Source organism: Trachypithecus francoisi, unplaced genomic scaffold (genome assembly GCF_009764315.1).
Source record: "Trachypithecus francoisi isolate TF-2019V2 unplaced genomic scaffold, Tfra_2.0 Lachesis_group10, whole genome shotgun sequence".
Classification (NCBI taxonomy): domain Eukaryota; kingdom Metazoa; phylum Chordata; class Mammalia; order Primates; family Cercopithecidae; genus Trachypithecus; species Trachypithecus francoisi.
In genome coordinates this window covers 97,626,798-97,644,394 of record NW_022681455.1, presented here as the reverse complement: position 1 = coordinate 97,644,394, position 17,597 = coordinate 97,626,798, and the positions used below count along the sequence as shown (strand labels likewise).

General features: G+C 42.1%; 1 protein-coding gene across 16 annotated transcripts in view; it reads left to right on the top strand.

Moving 5' to 3' along the window:
• Positions 1–17,597, top strand: part of PSME3IP1 (proteasome activator subunit 3 interacting protein 1) — a 36,657-nt gene that overhangs the window by 1,824 nt on the left and 17,236 nt on the right. For 5 of the 16 annotated variants that reach the window (XM_033218505.1, XM_033218507.1, XM_033218506.1 and 2 more), the window contains exons 2-4: positions 11,290–11,431; positions 12,288–12,386; positions 13,096–13,217. In XM_033218505.1, coding sequence (XP_033074396.1) covers positions 11,305–11,431; positions 12,288–12,386; positions 13,096–13,217 — 348 coding nt within the window. In that variant the 5' untranslated portion in view covers positions 11,290–11,304. Of the gene's footprint in view, positions 1–6,023; positions 6,365–9,322; positions 9,481–10,500; positions 10,570–10,593; positions 10,749–10,906; positions 10,992–11,289; positions 11,432–12,287; positions 12,387–13,095; positions 13,218–17,597 lie in introns of those variants that run through there. The other 11 variants (XM_033218518.1, XM_033218514.1, XM_033218512.1 and 8 more) reach the window with 6 other exon arrangements.

Below are 17,597 nucleotides of genomic sequence, written 5' to 3'. Positions count from 1 at the left end.
TTTACGGCAGCTAAATTAAGCATTTTAACGTGTTCACTATTAGTAACCTTTTGAACATACTTTGTCTTCATTCTTAAATATTATGTTTCATTCTTCACTATAGAATGTTGATTGTTTTGTCTAAAATGAAGTACCGACAAGTTTAAAAAAAGATTTGTCTTTGGTTTTCTGTATTTCCACCATGCTGTATGGAACGATGGGTTTGTTTTTGTTCAGTTTGTTTGGTATTTATTAGACTTCTTGAATCTGTGGATTAGTGTCTTTCATTAGTTCTGTAAAAATTCTCAGCCACTTTATATGCATATACTGCTTCTTCCCATTGTCTCTCTTTTTTGTTGATTTAACTAACCTTTTCATTCTTTTCTCTATATCTTTTACTCTGTTCTTCTATAGTACATTCTGGATAATTTCTTTATTCTCAAGTTATTTCCATTGTTATTAAACTCGACCACTGAAATCTTAAATCATTGCATTTTTTAGTTTCTGAAGTTCTGTTTGGTTTTTGACACAGTTTTATAGTTTCTTATTTCTTACTATTAATTTTGAGGCTTAATTTTATTTCTTTAAACATGGAAAGTGTAGTTGTTTTTGTAATCTCTATGTTTAATTCCACTGTCTGAATTCCCTTTGGGAGAGTCTGTTTCTGTTGTCCATTATTCCTGCTGTTTTACTTCCCAGTTCATCTTTACTTTGAAGCCATAGTTCTTTTGGATACCAAATTAAGATGGAGAGGGAGGTAGTTGTCAGACTCCACTCCCTGGATGGGCTCCTGGCTTGAACTTGTTTCTGTTATCTCATAAAGGCACTGAAACTTTAGCTTTTAGGTCAGAGAAATCCTCAGGATGAAATCCATTTTGAATATTGGGCTTAATTTCTGGTTTTCACCTTCTAGATTGTGTCCAAATTCTTTACTATCTTGTTAGCTTTTCTATTTAAGAATTAATATTTTTGGCCGGGCATGGTGGCTCACACGTGTAATTCCAACACTCTGGGAGGCCGAGGTGGGCAGATCACTTGAGGTCAGGAGTTTGAGACCAGCCTGGCCAACATGGTGAAACCCTGTCTCTACTAAAAAATACAAAAATTAGCCAGGCATGGTGGCGGGCACCTGCAGTCCCAGTTACTCAGGAGGCTGAGGCAGGAGAATCGCTTGAACCTGGGAGGTGGAGGTTGCAATGAGCCGAGATCGTGCCACTGCACTCCAGCCTGTGTGACAGAACAAGACCCTGTCTCAAAAAAAAAAATTTTTTTAAACAAATTTCAGGCATATTTAGTGCAGAGGTGGATAATTGATCTCAAATACCTAGCCCACTATTTCAAGAAATGAAAATCCCCCTGTATTCTGATTTTTGGAATGTGAAATTTGTGTGATTTCTAGCATCCTTAGGTTAAAGATGGTTATTCTTCATATACCTAAAATTTCCACCACTTTCACTGTGCGTCGTCACAGCCACTGTGAAAATTAAGCTTCCCCAATGCTTATCCTAGTCTTCCTTTCTTTACTCTTTAGTGCCTCTTAATGGCCTGTAACCTAGTTTTACTTTTCCTTAAATTGCTGTGTGCCAACCTTACTTCTTTACTGAATGAGTGTAAGTTCCTCAGTTGCCTGTTTAGTACATAGCATTGTATCTTGCACGTAATAGGTTCTCTGTAAATATTTGCTTCAAAAAAATTTTTTTCTTTTGAAATGGAGTCTCGCTCGCATCACGCAGGCTGGAGTGCAGTGGTGCAATCTCGGCTCACTGCAACCTCTGCCTCCCGGGTTCAAGCAATTCTCCTGCCTCAGCTGCCCGGGTAGCTGGGATTACAGGCATGTGCTACCACGCCCAGCAATTTTTGTGTTTTGAGTAGAGACGGGGTTTCGCCATGTTGGTCAGGTTGGTCTCGAACTCCTGACCTTGGGTGATCCACCTGCCTCAGCCTCTCAAAATGCTAGGGTTACAAGCATGAGCCACTGTGCCAAAAAAAAAAAAAAAATTATTTGGCCTTGTCTGGTTATTGTAATGCAAAGCCCCCTGCCGCCCCGTGGTTTTTTTTTTTTAAAGGGAAATGGGTATCTCGTTATGTTGCCCAGGCTGGCTTTGAACTCCTAGGCTCAAGCAGTCCTCCAGTCTCAGCCTCCTGAGTAACTGGGACTGCGATTATTTGTTTTATTTTGTTTTTAATTTGGTCTTGAAGTGGAGTTACATAGGGTGGGGGTTGAGGATGGAGTATGACTTGAGGTGTGGGTTAGGTTCTGAAGCGAGCCTAGATGACAAAATAGCTTACAAGCAAAGCTACCCTTGAAATTTCAGGGAAGCAGCATGTTAATTGTAGTACTAGTGTTGCAGAATTCTGACATGGCCAGTGTCATATTATAAAATACATATTTGGCCTTCTTCCCTGTCTCCTGTGGCATACAACTCCTATAATCCTTGGAATCTCCAAAATGATTGGTGTCTTTTTATATGCTAAGGAGCTGACTGGTAGCTGGCAGCCCCTAAGTAGCTTTAGGATGGGAGCTGGTCACTTGAAAGACCCAGGGAAGATTAGAGAGTTGGGACTTTCAGCCCTTCCCCAGTGTCCAACCTCTGGGGAGAAGAGAGGGCAGAGGAGCTGGTGATTGTGTTGATCACCAGTGGTCACTGTTTAATTAATCATGTCTAAGTAATGAAGCTTCCATAAAACCCCAAAAGACTGGGTTTGGGGAGCTTCTGATTAGGTGGACATGGGAGGTTCCTGGATGATGGTGCCCCAGAGAGTGCATGGAAGCTCTGTGCCCTTCCCACATGCCTTGCCCTATGCATCGCTTCATCTGTGTCCTTTGTAATATCCTTTTATAATAAACCGGTATATGTAAGTGTTCCTCTAAGTTCCTCTGAGTTCTGTGAACTGGTCTAGCAAAATTCATAGAACCTAAGGAGGGGGTCATGGGAACCCCAATTAATAGCCAGTTGGTCCGAACCACAGGTAAAACAACCTGGTTCTTGTGGTTGGTATCTAAAATGGAGGCTAGTCTTGTGAGACTCAGCCCTCAACCTGTGGGATCTGATGCAGTCTCTGTCCAGGTAGGTAGTGTCAGAATTGAACTGAATTAGAGGACACCCAGCCGGTTGGTGTCTGCTGCAGAATTGGTGGATTGCTTGGTGTGTGGGGACACATCCCTCACAGAATTATACTGTGTTGATTGTTGAGTGAGAGAAAAGGAAAAACACGTTGGTTTGGGGTTTTTTTCTCTAGATCCTCAGGCAAGTTTTATTTTGGCTTTGGAAAAAACTGCTGTTTTTCTTCCTGTGAGCCCCAGATGAAGTTGTTGGTTTGTATTTAGGAGTCACAATATGTAAAAAATGCAATGAATACAATCATGCATAGTGAGGGAAGTGTTCCTATCTGGAGAGGCATATGTGAATGAGGATCAGCTAAGGGAACCGATATTTAAATTAGTTGTCTTCTAGTGCATATAGATGAATTCAAGATAAACGCATATTTGAGACTGCTCTTGCGCTATGGAAAGATAAATCAATACTTTTTTTAACTTTTTTTTTTTTTTCCCCAGGCAGGGTCTTATGCTGTTGCCCAGTCTGGAATGCAGTGGCCCTCGTAGCTCACTGTAGCCTGGAACTCCTCAGCTGAAGCCATCTTCCCACTTCAGCCTCCTAAGTAGTGCACCATCACACCTGGCTAATTTTAATATTTTTTTTGTAGAGACAGAGTCTCACTGTGTTGCCCAGGCTCGTCCTAAACTCCTGGTCTCAAGTGATGCTCCCACCTTGGCCTCCCACAGCTTTGGGACTACAGGCATGAGCCACTGTGCCCAATCTGTTTGTTTGTTTATTTTTAATAGAGATGGGGTCTCTCCATGTTGCCCAGGCAGGTCTTGAACTCCTGGACTCAAACAGTCCTGCCTTCGCCTCCCAAAGTTCTCAGATTGCAGGTGTGAGCTACTGCACCAGACCTTAATTTCTTTTTGTTTTTTTTCTTTTTCTGAGACGGAGTCTCACTCTGTTGCCCAGGCTGGAGTGCAGTGGTGTGAAATCTCAGCTCACTGCAACCTTCACCTCCTGGGTTCAAGTGATTCTCCTGCCTCAGCCTCCCAGGTAGCTGGGATTACAGGTGCATGTCACCACACCCAGCTAATTTTGTATTTTTAGTAGAGATGGGGTTTCACCATGTTGGCCAGGCTGATCTTGAACTCCTGACCTCAAGTGATCAACCTGCCTTGGCCTCCCAAAGTGCTAGGATTACAGGTGTGAGCCACCGCACCTGGCCAAATTTCTTATTATATGTGTTTGATAGATGCCTGAAAGGTTATTGCAAAGCTGAATTTTTTATTGTATGTGTTTCATAGATGCCTGAAAAGTTATTGTAAATTGCCCCTTATAATAAACATTTAAAATATGGATTAAATTGCTTTTTCTGTGGTTTAGTTTTTAGATTCTTTTAGTCTCCTTTGCTACTGGAGTATGTTAAATAAGCTTCAGTGTTAGAAGATTAACTTTACTTTGCCTAGTAATAAATACTAACAGCGGGCTCTCTGTTAGCAGTTATCATCCTCTAAATATATTTTATGATATAGGAAAAGTCAGCTAAATTTTTAAAAATCTAAATTATTGTATCTTGGTAGAAGTGCCTTCTGTCCAGAAAGCAGTCTTTGTTGGGAATATAATTGAGTTAGCCAGATGGCAAATTCCTCTTAGTTGCTGTCCTGCATTTTGAAGTACAATGTGACTTGAACATCAGAGTAAAAAATATTGGAAAGCAATAATCTATATTTACTGACAGAAGGAAATGAATTGACCTATTGCTTTTGCTACTCAGAGTGAAGCCTTAAAGCAACAGAACACAGAAACCTGATTCCAGTGTGTTTTTACATGTATAATTTTTTTTTTTTTTTTTTTTTTTTTTTTTTTTTTGAGACGGAGTCTCGCTCTGTCGCCCAGGCTGGAGTGCAGTGGCCGGATCTCAGCTCACTGCAAGCTCCGCCTCCCGGGTTTACGCCATTCTCCCGCCTCAGCCTCCCGAGTAGCTGGGACTACAGGCGCCCGCCACCTCGCCCAGCTAGTTTTTTGTAATTTTTTGTAGAGACGGGGTTTCACCGTGTTAGCCAGGATGGTCTCGATCTCCTGACCTCGTGATCCACCCGTCTCGGCCTCCCAAAGTGCTGGGATTACAGGCTTGAGCCACCGCGCCCGGCCTTTACATGTATAATCTGTCTAATTTTAGAATTAGAAGGATATGGTGGCCAGTGATGTAAACACTTAAGTAGTTTGCCATCACAGAATTCAATTCCATAGGAAACCAGATCTCATTACCCGTGTCATGGCACCAGCTTAATGGAGTCATTTTTCAAGTTAGGAATAGCAATTATTTGGGGAGCAGCAATGTAAGTTTTGTATTTTAAAATGTGTAGTGTGCTATGTAAGAACTGAGCCCATTTTGTCCCACCACCCTGGAAATTAAATACCACAGTCTCCAGTGTAAACCCAGTGGTTCAGTGTTTAACCATTACTTTGGCTTGAAATATAAGAACTTTGTTTTCTTGACTGTCAGGCAGATTTGAAAACCACGTTCTTTATTTATGCCAGTTTGAACTCTAAGTTTGGTGGACAAAGTGAATCTTGAAATGATTTTAGTTTTCTATGAATTCCCTATTTGAAGAACTTGAATAAATCCTTTAAAAAATAATGTAATGTTTAGTTTGATAATTAAACTTGAGTCACTTTGAAAAACATGTGAGTAAAGGAAAGCTGACAGCATTTGTTTACTCTTTCTAAAGTGGAACAAAATAAGCATTCCTAATGTAAGTCCTCTGCATTCCTACAGGGGTCTTCACAGTTAGAGCCTATATCCCCCATATCCCTGGGCTGTTTGTCTTTTGTTTTGTTTTTAATTACTCTAGCAAACAAAAGGGGAAAAGAAGAGACTTGTGAAAATTTACGTAGACAATATAGGAATTAGAAGTCACTACAATCTAGTTTTTTAGCTTCTCTGTCTACTTCCAGCAGGTCAGTAAGTTACAGGTACTTATCACCTCTTTCTTGCAGAATAAACAGCCATTGGACTCTTCAAAGAAATACGCTGTCTGCATCAAGTACTGCTTTTGCAGGTTAAGTGACCATTTTTAATCAGTTGAAATTAAAGGAAAGTAGCAGTTATTTTTGAAAGATGATGTCGATATATGATATAGTAAAGTGATGTAAGTTTTGGTCCTTTGTTTCTTACTGCACAAATTGTATGGTGTATTCCTATGATACTGACACTTCAGCAAATACTTGCTTGGTGGCTGCCAATCTCTATAGCTTACACTGGACAGTACCTAGGAATATTCATGTGAGTTCCTTCCTCCCTGCTCAGATTTTTCAGCTCCTCATGGTTGGTTTATTTAGTAAGTATTTGAATACCTAATATATGCCAGACACTGTGCTAATAATAATAAGCACTGTGGAGATGAAGAGCTGTTGGAACAGCCATAGATAATAAAACACAATGAATAAGGGCCGTAGTAGAGTTATGGATGATCGTAGCAGGAACACAAAGGAAAGAAATACGTGTTAACTACTCTAGGAGGTCTTTTCATAAAGGAGATGGTCTTCAGTGAGATTCTGGGTGGGTGGAGCAGCAGTTTGCATGGGGTGAAAAGAAAGCAAAGGTATTCCTGGCAGAGGGAACAGCCTGAGCAAAGCCATTGCAGAGAATGAGGACCTACAGAAGAAAATGCTAATTTGAAAAAAGATGTATAAAGCAGTCTATGTTTTAGTCTAGTCCTTTTAAACTTACAGAAATTTATTACTATTGTGGCCATCTAACTTGGCTTACTTTATTTGGGGATCAAGGGAATGCCAGAATTATGATATTAGTTTTATTATTAATTAATTTATTTGTTGAGACAGGGTCTCACTCTGTTGCCCAGGCTAGAGCGCAGTAGTGCAATCATGGCTCACTGCAGCCTCAGCCTCCTGGAGTAAATGATCCTCCTGGAGTAAATGATCCTCCCACCTCAGCCTCTGAGTAGCTGGGACTACAGGCACACACCACCATGCCTGGCTAGTTTTTAAAATTTTTTTGTAGAGATGGGGAGTCTTGCTTTATTGTCCAGGCTGGTCCTCCTGCCTTGGCCTCCTAAAGTGCTGGGATTATAGGCATGAGCCACCATGCCCAACCTGAATTAAGATATTAGTTTTAAAGAGGAGACTTTGGCCGGGCACGGTGGCTCAAGCCTGTAATCCCAGCACTTTGGGAGGCCGAGACGGGCGGATCACGAGGTCAGGAGATCGAGACCATTCTGGCTAATACGGTGAAACCCTGTCTCTACTTAAAAAATACAAAAAACTAGCCGGGCGACGAGGCGGGCGCCTGTAGTCCCAGCTACTCGGGAGGCTGAGACAGGAGAATGGCGTAAACCCGGGAGGCGGAGCTTGCAGTGAGCTGAGATCCGGCCACTGCACTCCAGCCTGGGTGGCAGAGCAAGACTCCGTCTCAAAAAAAAATAAAAATAAAAATAAATAAATAAATAAATAAATAAAGAGGAGACTTTTATAAGTGTGCGTTAGTTTTGACAGTGTGACTGTGCTTTTGGGAGACCAACCCACTGAGAGCTGATGAGAAATACATTTCTTGTCCCCTTTTCACCTCTGCAGCACTTGTCTTTAATTTTTTTTTTAATGTATGCATTTGCTTTATTTCTTATTTTCATTAACCAACTGATTTCTGATTTTGTCCCTGTGTATAAAAGACTGTAGGCCACGTGCAGTGGCTCATATGTATAACCCCAGCACTTTGGCAGGCTGAGGTGGGCAGATCATATCGCTTGAGTCCAGGAGTTTGAGACCAGCCTGGGCAACAGGGTGAAACCCTGTCTCTGCAAAAAAAAAAAAAAAAAAATTAGTCAGGTGTAGTGGTGCATGCCTATAGTCCCAGCTATTCGGGAGGCTGAGGCATGAGAACTGCTTGAACCCAGGAGGCTCTCTGATTTCTTATTTAGATAGAAATGTAAAAATCTAGGGTTTGGGTTTTTTTTTTTTTTTTTTTGGCATATTGGAAGATTTTTTAATTTTCTGTTTTAAAAATATAGGCCGGGCACAGTGGCTCATGCCTGCAATCCCAACACTTTGGGAGGCCAAGGCCAGTGGATCACTTGAGGTCAGGAGTTCAAGACCAGCCTGGCCAACATAATGAAACCCCATCTTTACTAAAAATACAAAAATTAGCCGGGCATGGTGGCACACACCTGTAATCCCAGCTACTCAGGAGGCTGAAGCAGGAGAATTGCTTGAATCTGGGAGGCGGAGGTTGCAATGAGCCAAGATCATGCCACTGCACTCTGGCCTGGGCAGCAGAGCGAGACTCTGTCCTAAAAAAAAAAAAAAAAAAATTATATATATATAACAAGAATGAAGAGAGACATTTACTGGGGCACCAATGGCATTGCCATATCCTAGTATTTATTTCCCAGGTTTAAATCGTATCTAATCTGATAAATTCATTTCCCTGAGACATGATTATTTTTCTCCATCTTACAAGATTAAAGTAACTAGGAATGTTTGGCTCAGAAAAACAACAAATTAGGAGGAACATGGGAATTGTCTTCAAACAACTGAAGTATGGTCATGTTAGAAAAGATTCGATTCTTTTTGTATAGTCCCAGCGGATTGAACCTATGTGTTGAGTTTATAGTAAAACAGATTTTAGTTCAGTTTAAGGAAGAACTGTCCTAACGATCAAATCTGCTTAGAGAAGGAGTTGGCTGCGTAGGAAGGGAGTGCAGTGGTCCTTCTTGAAGTATTAATATATGAGGTGGATGACCTTCTCCTGGGTGTGTATGGTAAATTCAGATGTCGAGTGATTATCGTGTTAGGTAGGCTATAAGGACCTGTCCTACTCTGAATTATTTAGGAAAAATGGGTGATGGAAAGAAACCAGGTGATTAATACAGGATGAGAAAGGAGACTTAATGGTTAATAGGGTATAAGAAAGGGGGAAACTGAGGGTTGTCCAGAATGTCTCTCCCAACCATTAGAGCCCTAGAAAGTTCACGTTTTCTCTGCCAGAGACATTTAAGAAATTGTTGGCTCTGGTTTCATATGAGGTTGTTCTGTAGAACTTGAGGAATTTTTGGCATTTTCACAGAGACTGAACAGTTCTGCTTCAGTAATGAGCCTCTGGCTGGAGTTGTTGAGTGCCGCTAAATCAGAAGTGTCCAGGTTGTGGGCTTTAGGTGGGAGCAACAGCGTCTGTCAGTTGATTTCATTTCTTTCTAGTAATTTTCACAATTCTTTCTTATTATTGTTACATTAAACTAAACCTCAGCAACAGGCTGAGACTATTCTCTTGTTCTGAACGTTTGGGTTTGTTTTTTCAGCTTCCATTTCTAGCTTTACTAAATAAAAATGTTGCATGAATATTCTCAACACTGGAATTTGAAGTAGGAAGAAAGCTGAAGTCGACATGTCTTTGTTTTCAACCAAGATTTAGTGTTTTCTGGGGAGGAGTATGGTAAAGTTGGTAAGAGTATGAATTTTTGATGTTAGGCCTGACTTTGGTTCTTAGCTCTACCATTCACCACGTGTATCACCTTAGACAAATAATCTAACTCCTCTGGACCTCAACTTCATCTATAAACAGATAATATTTCTCATAGGATCAATGACCATGTTAATTAGATAATATCCATAAAAAGTATACAGTACATGGTAAGAGCTCATTAGCGGTTAGCTGCCTTATTTTTGTGGTAGCGTGGAAACTTACTGTTTTTGTTGTTAGTGGTCATCTTGGAATGGACATTGGATTGAATATGTGCCTCCTTGTTAGCACATAGTGCTGTGAATAACACATAACATGTCTGGGTAGGGGTTGATTCCACAGTTACTCAAAAGGAAAGAAACCAATAAAGAAAAACAGAGGTTTAGTTTAAAAGGAGTAATACGGCCAGCTGCGGTGGCTCACACCTATAATCCCAGCACTTTGGGAGGCCTAGGCAGGTGGATCACGAGGTCAGGAGTTCGAGACAAGCCTGGCTGACATAGTGAAACCCCATCTCTACTAAAAATACAAAAATTAGCTGGGCGTGTTGGCACATGCCTGTAGTCCCAGCTACTCAGCAGGCAGAGGCAGGAGAATTGCTTGAACCCGGGAGGCGGAGGTTGCAGTGAGAGTGCACCACTGGACTCCAGCTTGGGCGACAGAATGAGACTTCGTCTCAAAAAAAAAAAAAGGAGTAATAAGTAATACACTGCTATCTTTATTTCCTTCTCTCCTCTGAAGAAAAGCTCAGTTAGAAATAACAGATTAGGTAATCTTCTGTGTCAAAATATGCATAAAATGGTTGAGGTGATTGTGAGAGTGAGAAAAGAGAAGGATTGAAGTTCAAATCTTAAATGGCACAGACAAGGGGTTTACAAGGAGGAAGGTCAGGAGAATGACAATGAAGAGTCAGATTAGTATTCAGGAAAGTACATGGAACTGAAGTTGGAGTTGGGAGATCTGTTCTTCCAGTCTCACTTTCTCCATTCATGGCTTGTACAGACTGGACTTGATCACTAAATCTTCGGTAGCTGAGATTCTCCATCTTAATCTACTTGGAGGCAAGAGCAGGTGAATCAAGATAGTGTAATGTCCCAGAAACAGGAATTTCAAGAAGAAACAATGTCAGATGTTACAGAAATAAAGGAGGATGAGAGCTGGGAAAAGGATGGGATGCTCAGGAGGCCAATTTATCTAAATTAGAGGGACAGAGAAGTATCTGCAATGTGAGATTTACTATGGAACATCAGGTAATAAGAATTATTCCAGGTCCTCTTGCCAACTGTGTAGATAACATCGATGTTAATAAAAATTCCCTGATAGGAAAAGTATATTCATGTGCTTTCATCAATGGCCTATAAATTAAACTATTTGAGAGTATTTTTTTTTTTTTTTTTTTTTGAGACAGAGTCTTGCCCTGTCGCTCAGGCTTGGGTGCCTCCCAGGTTTAAGTGATTCTCCTGCCTCAGCCTCCTGAGTAGCTGGGATTACAGGTGCGTGCCACCATGCCTGACTAATTTTTGTATTTTTAGTAGAGATGGGATTTCACCATGTCAGTCAGGCTGGTCTTGAACTCCTGACCTCGTGATCCACCCGCCTTGGCCTCCCAAAATGCCGGGATTACAGGCATGAGTCACCGCGCCCGGCTGAGAATTTTTTCAATTCAAAGTTGGAAGATAATTTTTAGTTTGTTGCTGGGTGAGACAGAGCTAAATGTCCTTGTTTCTCTTTAGAATTTTAATTGCAGTTCTCACTTGAAATGATATTTTTGTTTTTGTTTTTGTTTTGTAGATTGGTTGTTTCATTATGGATGGAGGGGATGATGGTAACCTTGTTATCAAAAAGAGGTTTGTGTCTGAGGCAGAACTAGATGAACGGCGCAAAAGGAGGCAAGAAGAATGGGAGAAAGTTCGAAAACCTGAAGATCCAGAAGGTATACTGTGACATTCAGTATAATGGTCTTTCATCCACGCAGTAGCCCTGCAGAGTAGGTATTAATTGTCCTCACTTTGTTTTATTTATTTACTTTTTTGAGACGGAGTCTCACTCTGTTGCCCAGGCTGGAGTGCAGTGGTGCGATCCTGGCTCACCGCAACCTCCACCTCCCAGGCTCAAGAGATTCTCCTGCTTCAGCCTTCCGAGTAGTTGGGATTACAGGCACCTGCCACCATGCCTGGCTAATTTTTGTATTTTTGGTAGAGATGGAGTTTCATCATGTTGGCCAGGCTGGTTCCAAACTCCTGAGCTCAAGTCATCCTCCTGCCTTGGCCTCCCAAAGTGTTGGGATTACAGGCGTGAGCCACCATACCTGGCCAATTGTCCTTACTTTAGAGTTGAGGAACTGAGACTCAGAGGGGCAAAGTCACCTGTGTAAGGTTCTGCAAAGCTGGGAGTAGAGCCAGGATACTCACATCCTATTCGTTTTCTGCCTACCACACTGCCTTCCAAGAGATTCTGCTCCCCTCCTCCATCTATACAGGTGGATCCATGGTCTGAACAACTGAGAACACTGCTGCTGTGGAGGGTTAGGGCTGGCCCCTCAATCAGTTAACTGTTTCAGGCCATGGGCGCTATTGACATTGATAGTTGGCTTTGAGAACTGCTGGCCCCTCTCTGAGGTCCAAAGGGAAACTGGACTTTGTACTATTTTTGTGTTGTCCACACCCTCAGATCATGCAGAGACTTGACTTTGTCTTTAAAACCTTTTGTGATTCCAAAATAATATGAAAACAATCTGAAGTATGTATCTCCTCCCCCTCCACCTCTCTCCCATCTCCTTTTCCTTTCAGAATGTCCAGAGGAGGTTTATGACCCTCGCTCTCTGTATGAAAGACTACAGGAACAGAAGGACAGGAAGCAGCAGGAGTATGAGGAACAGTTCAAATTCAGTAAGCTTCCGAAAACACAGAGTTCAAGGGACTTTGTGGGGTATTTTTGATGCACATCTGCCTCGTGCAGCACTTTTCCTAACTAGCCATGGAATTGTCTTGATTTTTGAGTCTCCAGATGCTCATTTGGTGGAAAAGAGACAGCCTTCAGCCTTCTAGACCACATTGAATATTTTTGTTTAGAGCTCAAAACACCCATTTTTTTTTTTTTTTTTTTTTTTTGAGACGGAGTCTCGCTCTGTCACCCAGGCTGGAGTGCAGTGGCCGGATCTCAGCTCACTGCAAGCTCCGCCTCCCGGGTTCACGCCATTCTCCTGCCTCAGCCTCCCAGGTAGCTGGGACTACAGGCGCCGCCACCTCGCCCGGCTAGTTTTTTGTAGTTTTTAGTAGAGACGGGGTTTCACCGTGTTAGCCAGGATGGTCTTGATCTCCTGACCTCGCGATCCGCCCGTCTCGGCCTCCCAAAGTGCTGGGATTACAGGCTTGAGCCACCGCGCCCGGCCAAAACACCCATTTTAATTCTATGGTAATATTTAGTGATGGGAAATGCCCTGTTTTATGCCCTGTTATCTATTCAAGCGCCATGGTATTTACCAGTTCTTTTTTTTTAATCCCCTGAAGAATCTGCTGTTTATTAAAAAAGGGGAAAGGAAAAATCTTATTTTTCCCTTTAGCCTGCTAAGTGTTCCCTATTTAATTATTTCCTCAGAAAACATGGTAAGAGGCTTAGATGAAGATGAGACCAACTTCCTTGATGAGGTTTCTCGACAGCAGGAACTAATAGAAAAGCAACGAAGAGAAGAAGAACTGAAAGAACTGAAGGAATACAGAATATCCTTTGTACCTGGAGGAAAACCTGTAAGGTTTTCCATTTTCTCATCAGCATCTATGGATGTCATCTCCTCATCAACAGAAGGGGAGTTTTCTACCTGGTGATCTCTCAAGTCATTTTCAACACTGATTTTCCTGTGATTCTGAAAAGCTGGCAACGGTTTGTGGAGTTTGTGTTGTGTGCAAGAGTGTTGTAGTCAAAAGTCCACGTCCTTCTTAGGGTTAACTCAAGGCATCAATCCTAATAGTACTGGGATTAGACTCTCAGACAGGTGGGCAGTGCAGCCAGCTTCATCCAGGGAAGAAATTGGCCTCTGAGTTTTAAAAGAACATGTTTAGGCCGGGCGCGGTGGCTCAAGCCTGTAATCCCAGCACTTTGGGAGGCCGAGATGGGCGGATCACAAGGTCAGGAGATCGAGACCATCCTGGCGAACACAGTGAAACCCCGTCTCTACTAAAAATACAAAAAACTAGCCGGGCGAGGTGGCGGGTGCCTGTAGTCCCAGCTACTTGGGAGGCTGAGGCAGGAGAATGGCGGGAACCCAGGAGGCGGAGCTTGCAGTGAGCTGAGATCCGGCCACTGCACTCCAGCCTGGGCGACAGAACAAGACTCCGCCTCAAAAAAAAAAAAAAGAACATGTTTAGCAACTTTCCTATATTCTTAGTGAGATGTTCTCTACTGGTTATAGCATGCCCTCTCTCCATAGAAGGGCTGAGAAATCTGCAAAGATGACTTTGCTGTGGCTCAATGTTACCTTTTGGTCATCCACATAAATGTCTTAATAGACATCCCAAATGTAACTTAGCCGAATCAAAATTCTCAATATTGTGCCACATAACCCCCACTCTCATCACACTGCTCTTCCCCAAAGTCTCTTCTTTTTCTGGTTCTCCCAGTCCCAGTAACTGGTAGTCCTATGCTTCCAGGTGCCTGGGCCAAGAACTGCTTCCAAAATATACTCCAAATCTCTTGAATTCTAGGTATCTACTGCTACTGTAGTAGTAGTAGACTTTCTTCTGGACTCCTGTGACCATCTAATTGGTTTGTTTCTGCTCTCATCCTCAATAATCTATTCCTTAGACAAGAAAGGGAACTTTAAAAACCATACATGGCATTATGTCACTTTTCTATTTGAAACACTCTAGTGGCTTCCCCTTATATTTAGACTAAAGTCTTATTCTGTATCAGGCCGTTGAAGGCTCTACATTATTTAGGCCAACCCACCTCCTTGTTGCATCTTGAAGCCACTCTTTCTCATGTTGAGTGTACTGCAGCCTGCTGGCCTTCTTTATGTTCTCTCTCACCATGCTTTCTGAGTCCATCTCAAGGCCTCAGACTTGCTGTTTCCTCAGCCCAAAATGTTCTGCCCTCAGATTTTGCAAGACGCATTTCACAGCTCAGCCCTCTGCTCAGCTCTCCCTTTTAGAGACTTTCCCTAAGCACCCCACCTAAAATTGCTATCGGTAATATCAATTTTTTTTTTTGAAAAGGAGTTTCTCTCTTGTTGCCCAGGCTGGAGTGCAGTGGCGCGATCTTGGCTCACTGCAGCCTCTGCCTCCCGGGTTCAAGCGATTCTCCTGTCTCAGCCTCCCAAGTAGCTGGGGTTACAGGTGCACGCCACTACGCCCAGCTAATTTTTATATATTTAGTAGAGACGAGGTTTCATCATATTGGTCAGGCTGGTCTCGAACTCCTTACCTCAGGTGATCCGCCCACTCCAGCATCCCAAAGTGCTGGGATTACAGGCATGAGCCATTGCACTTGGCCAGTAATATAATTTTTATAGATTTGTCACTATCTGAAAGTTGTCTTTATTTATTTGCCTACTGGTTTGTCTATCTCTTTCCTGCTAGAATGTGAAATAAATGAGCTCCATAAGAAAAAGACTATCTGACTTTGGCCACTTCTGATTTCCCCAGTGCCTGGCATATAGTAGATTCTCAGTAAATATGTGAATAAATTAATAAATGATTAATAAGAGATGTTAATAGGACCATTTGTCTTCATGTGAGGAAGCTTATTTGGATATTTCAGGCTTATATGTTGAGTAACATCACTGGTATAATCCAACAGGCTTCACCTCTAAAATGGATGACTTGACTGTGTATATGTACTAGTTGGTATTTTCTTGCACAGAATGTGCAGCAGCTTCCATTTTAAGAGTTATGTGGGAAGCCCAGACACGGTGTCTCATGCCTGTAATTCCAGCACTTTGGGAGGCCGAGGCAGGAGGATCACCTGAGTTTGAGAGTTTGAGACCAGCCTGGCCAAAATGGTGAAAACCCATCTCTGCTAAAAATACAAAAATTAGCCAGGCATGGTAGCTTGTGCCTATAGTCCCAACTACTCAGGAGGCTGAGGCAGGAGAATCGCTTGAACCTGGGAGGTGGAGACTGCAGTGTGCCAAGGTCATGCCACTGTACTCCAGCCTGGGGACAGAGCAAGACTTTGTCTTTAAAAAAAAAAAAAAAAAAAAAGGATTATGTGGGAGAAGACATGGATGGACAGATACCCTGGGAATTGATTTACATTAGAACTGGTGTTCTGTACCAGAAAAGACCTGGCTTCCAGGTGCAGTTCTGTTACTGGCATTCATGTGCAACATGGAGATAGAAGTTTATGGAAAGTTATACCTCAATTTCAACTGTAGGATTGAGGCTGATTATTCTGAACTCCCCCTTCCCTGACCCTGATGACCCCAGAATAATATGTGTTCCTTTGTAGAGGTAGGCAGACACCCATATTGCCTTGTTTCAGACACAAAGCTTTTTCCTCCAAGGAAATACATTCGTTACATTTCTCACTTGAATGATACTTTGTTTTATGTTGGCAGACTAGCAAATAAGACATATAGTGTCCCCCAAAGCAGCATCTGGGGAGAAGTGCTGTTGAGTGTGAGATGCCCTTTGGTTTTCAATTAAAAGGGAAGAATGAACAGGGCAGCAATGAGACAAAAGAAACCTTTGTGTCCTGGTAACATTGCAGCACAATGAGGCTCCAGGGATAAGGGCTTTAACTGGAAATTTGGAAAGTTCTGACTATCTAGAAAAACTGAAAAAAAGCAGGCCTTTCAACTCACTGACATCTAATGCACTAATCCCAAGCATGCAAGTAGCCAGAGACATGTTGAGATACGAATTGAAGGATTAGACATTTGTTTATTGAAGCTCTAAGTTAGGAACTTGTTCTTGGCTTTGCTTGATTACTATATAATATGTTGTATAATAGGATACTTCTGAATACAAATAAACTGTGGTTTAAACCATGTAAATAACAGAACTCTTGTTGTTTCCTCTCAGGTTAAACCAGTATTTAGCAGTATTGCGTATGTTAAAAATGGTGCAATTTTAAGAGAATGCTGCATCTAATGAGTTTCTTGAGGTTTTTGAGGTGTGTTTGTGTTTTTAAAGCATTTTGGGAGAAGAGGGGCTTAAGAAGGAAAAATTGCTTATACTTTGTGGATCAAAAATAAGATTACTGGCCGGCGCGGTGGCTCACACCTATAATCCCAGCACTTTGGAAGGCCGAGATGGTCGGATCACAAGGTCAGGAGATCGAGACCATCCTGGCTAACACGGTGAAAACCCCGTCTCTACTAAAAATACAAAAATTAGCTGGGTGCCGTGGCGGGCACCTGTAGTCCCAGCTACACAGGAGGCTGAGGCAGGAGAATGGCGTAAACCCGGGAGGCGGAGCTTGCAGTGAGTGGAGATCGCGCCACTGCACTCCAGCCTGGGTGACAGAGCGAGACTCCATCCCAAAAAAAAAAAAAAAGATTATTAACACCCCCTACCCCTAAAAGGTTAAGACTTTTCTTCATTTTGAAGAATAAAAAGTTAAATGTTGGGTTTTGTCTATGTCCTGGTATGAATAATGTATAAATATATACATGATTTTGTGGGTTTTTTTCCATTTTTTGTTTTATTTTTTAATATTTAATATTGAGGGTTTTGAGAACTTCTGTCTCCTAATGATGGAGTAGCAGATAAAAAATCACAACATGCTGATTTTTTTTTGGCATTTTCTCCTAGAAAGATGAAATCTTTTATTTTTTTTTTGAGACAGAGTTTCGCTCTTGTTACCCAGGCTGGAGTGCAGTGGCATGATCTGAGCTCACCACAACCTCCACCTCCTGAGTTCAAGCAATTCTTCTGCCTCAGCCTCCCGAGTAGCTGGGATTACAGGAATGTGCCACCACACCCAGCTAATTTTCTGTCTTTTTAGTAGAGACAGGGTTTTTCCATGCTGGTCAGGCTGGTCTTGAACTCCCAACCTCAGATGATCTACCCACCTTGGCCTCCCAAAGTGTTAGGATTACAGGCGTGAGCCACTGCACCTGGCCAATCTCTCTTTTTTTTAAATAAAAATGAGTATTAACA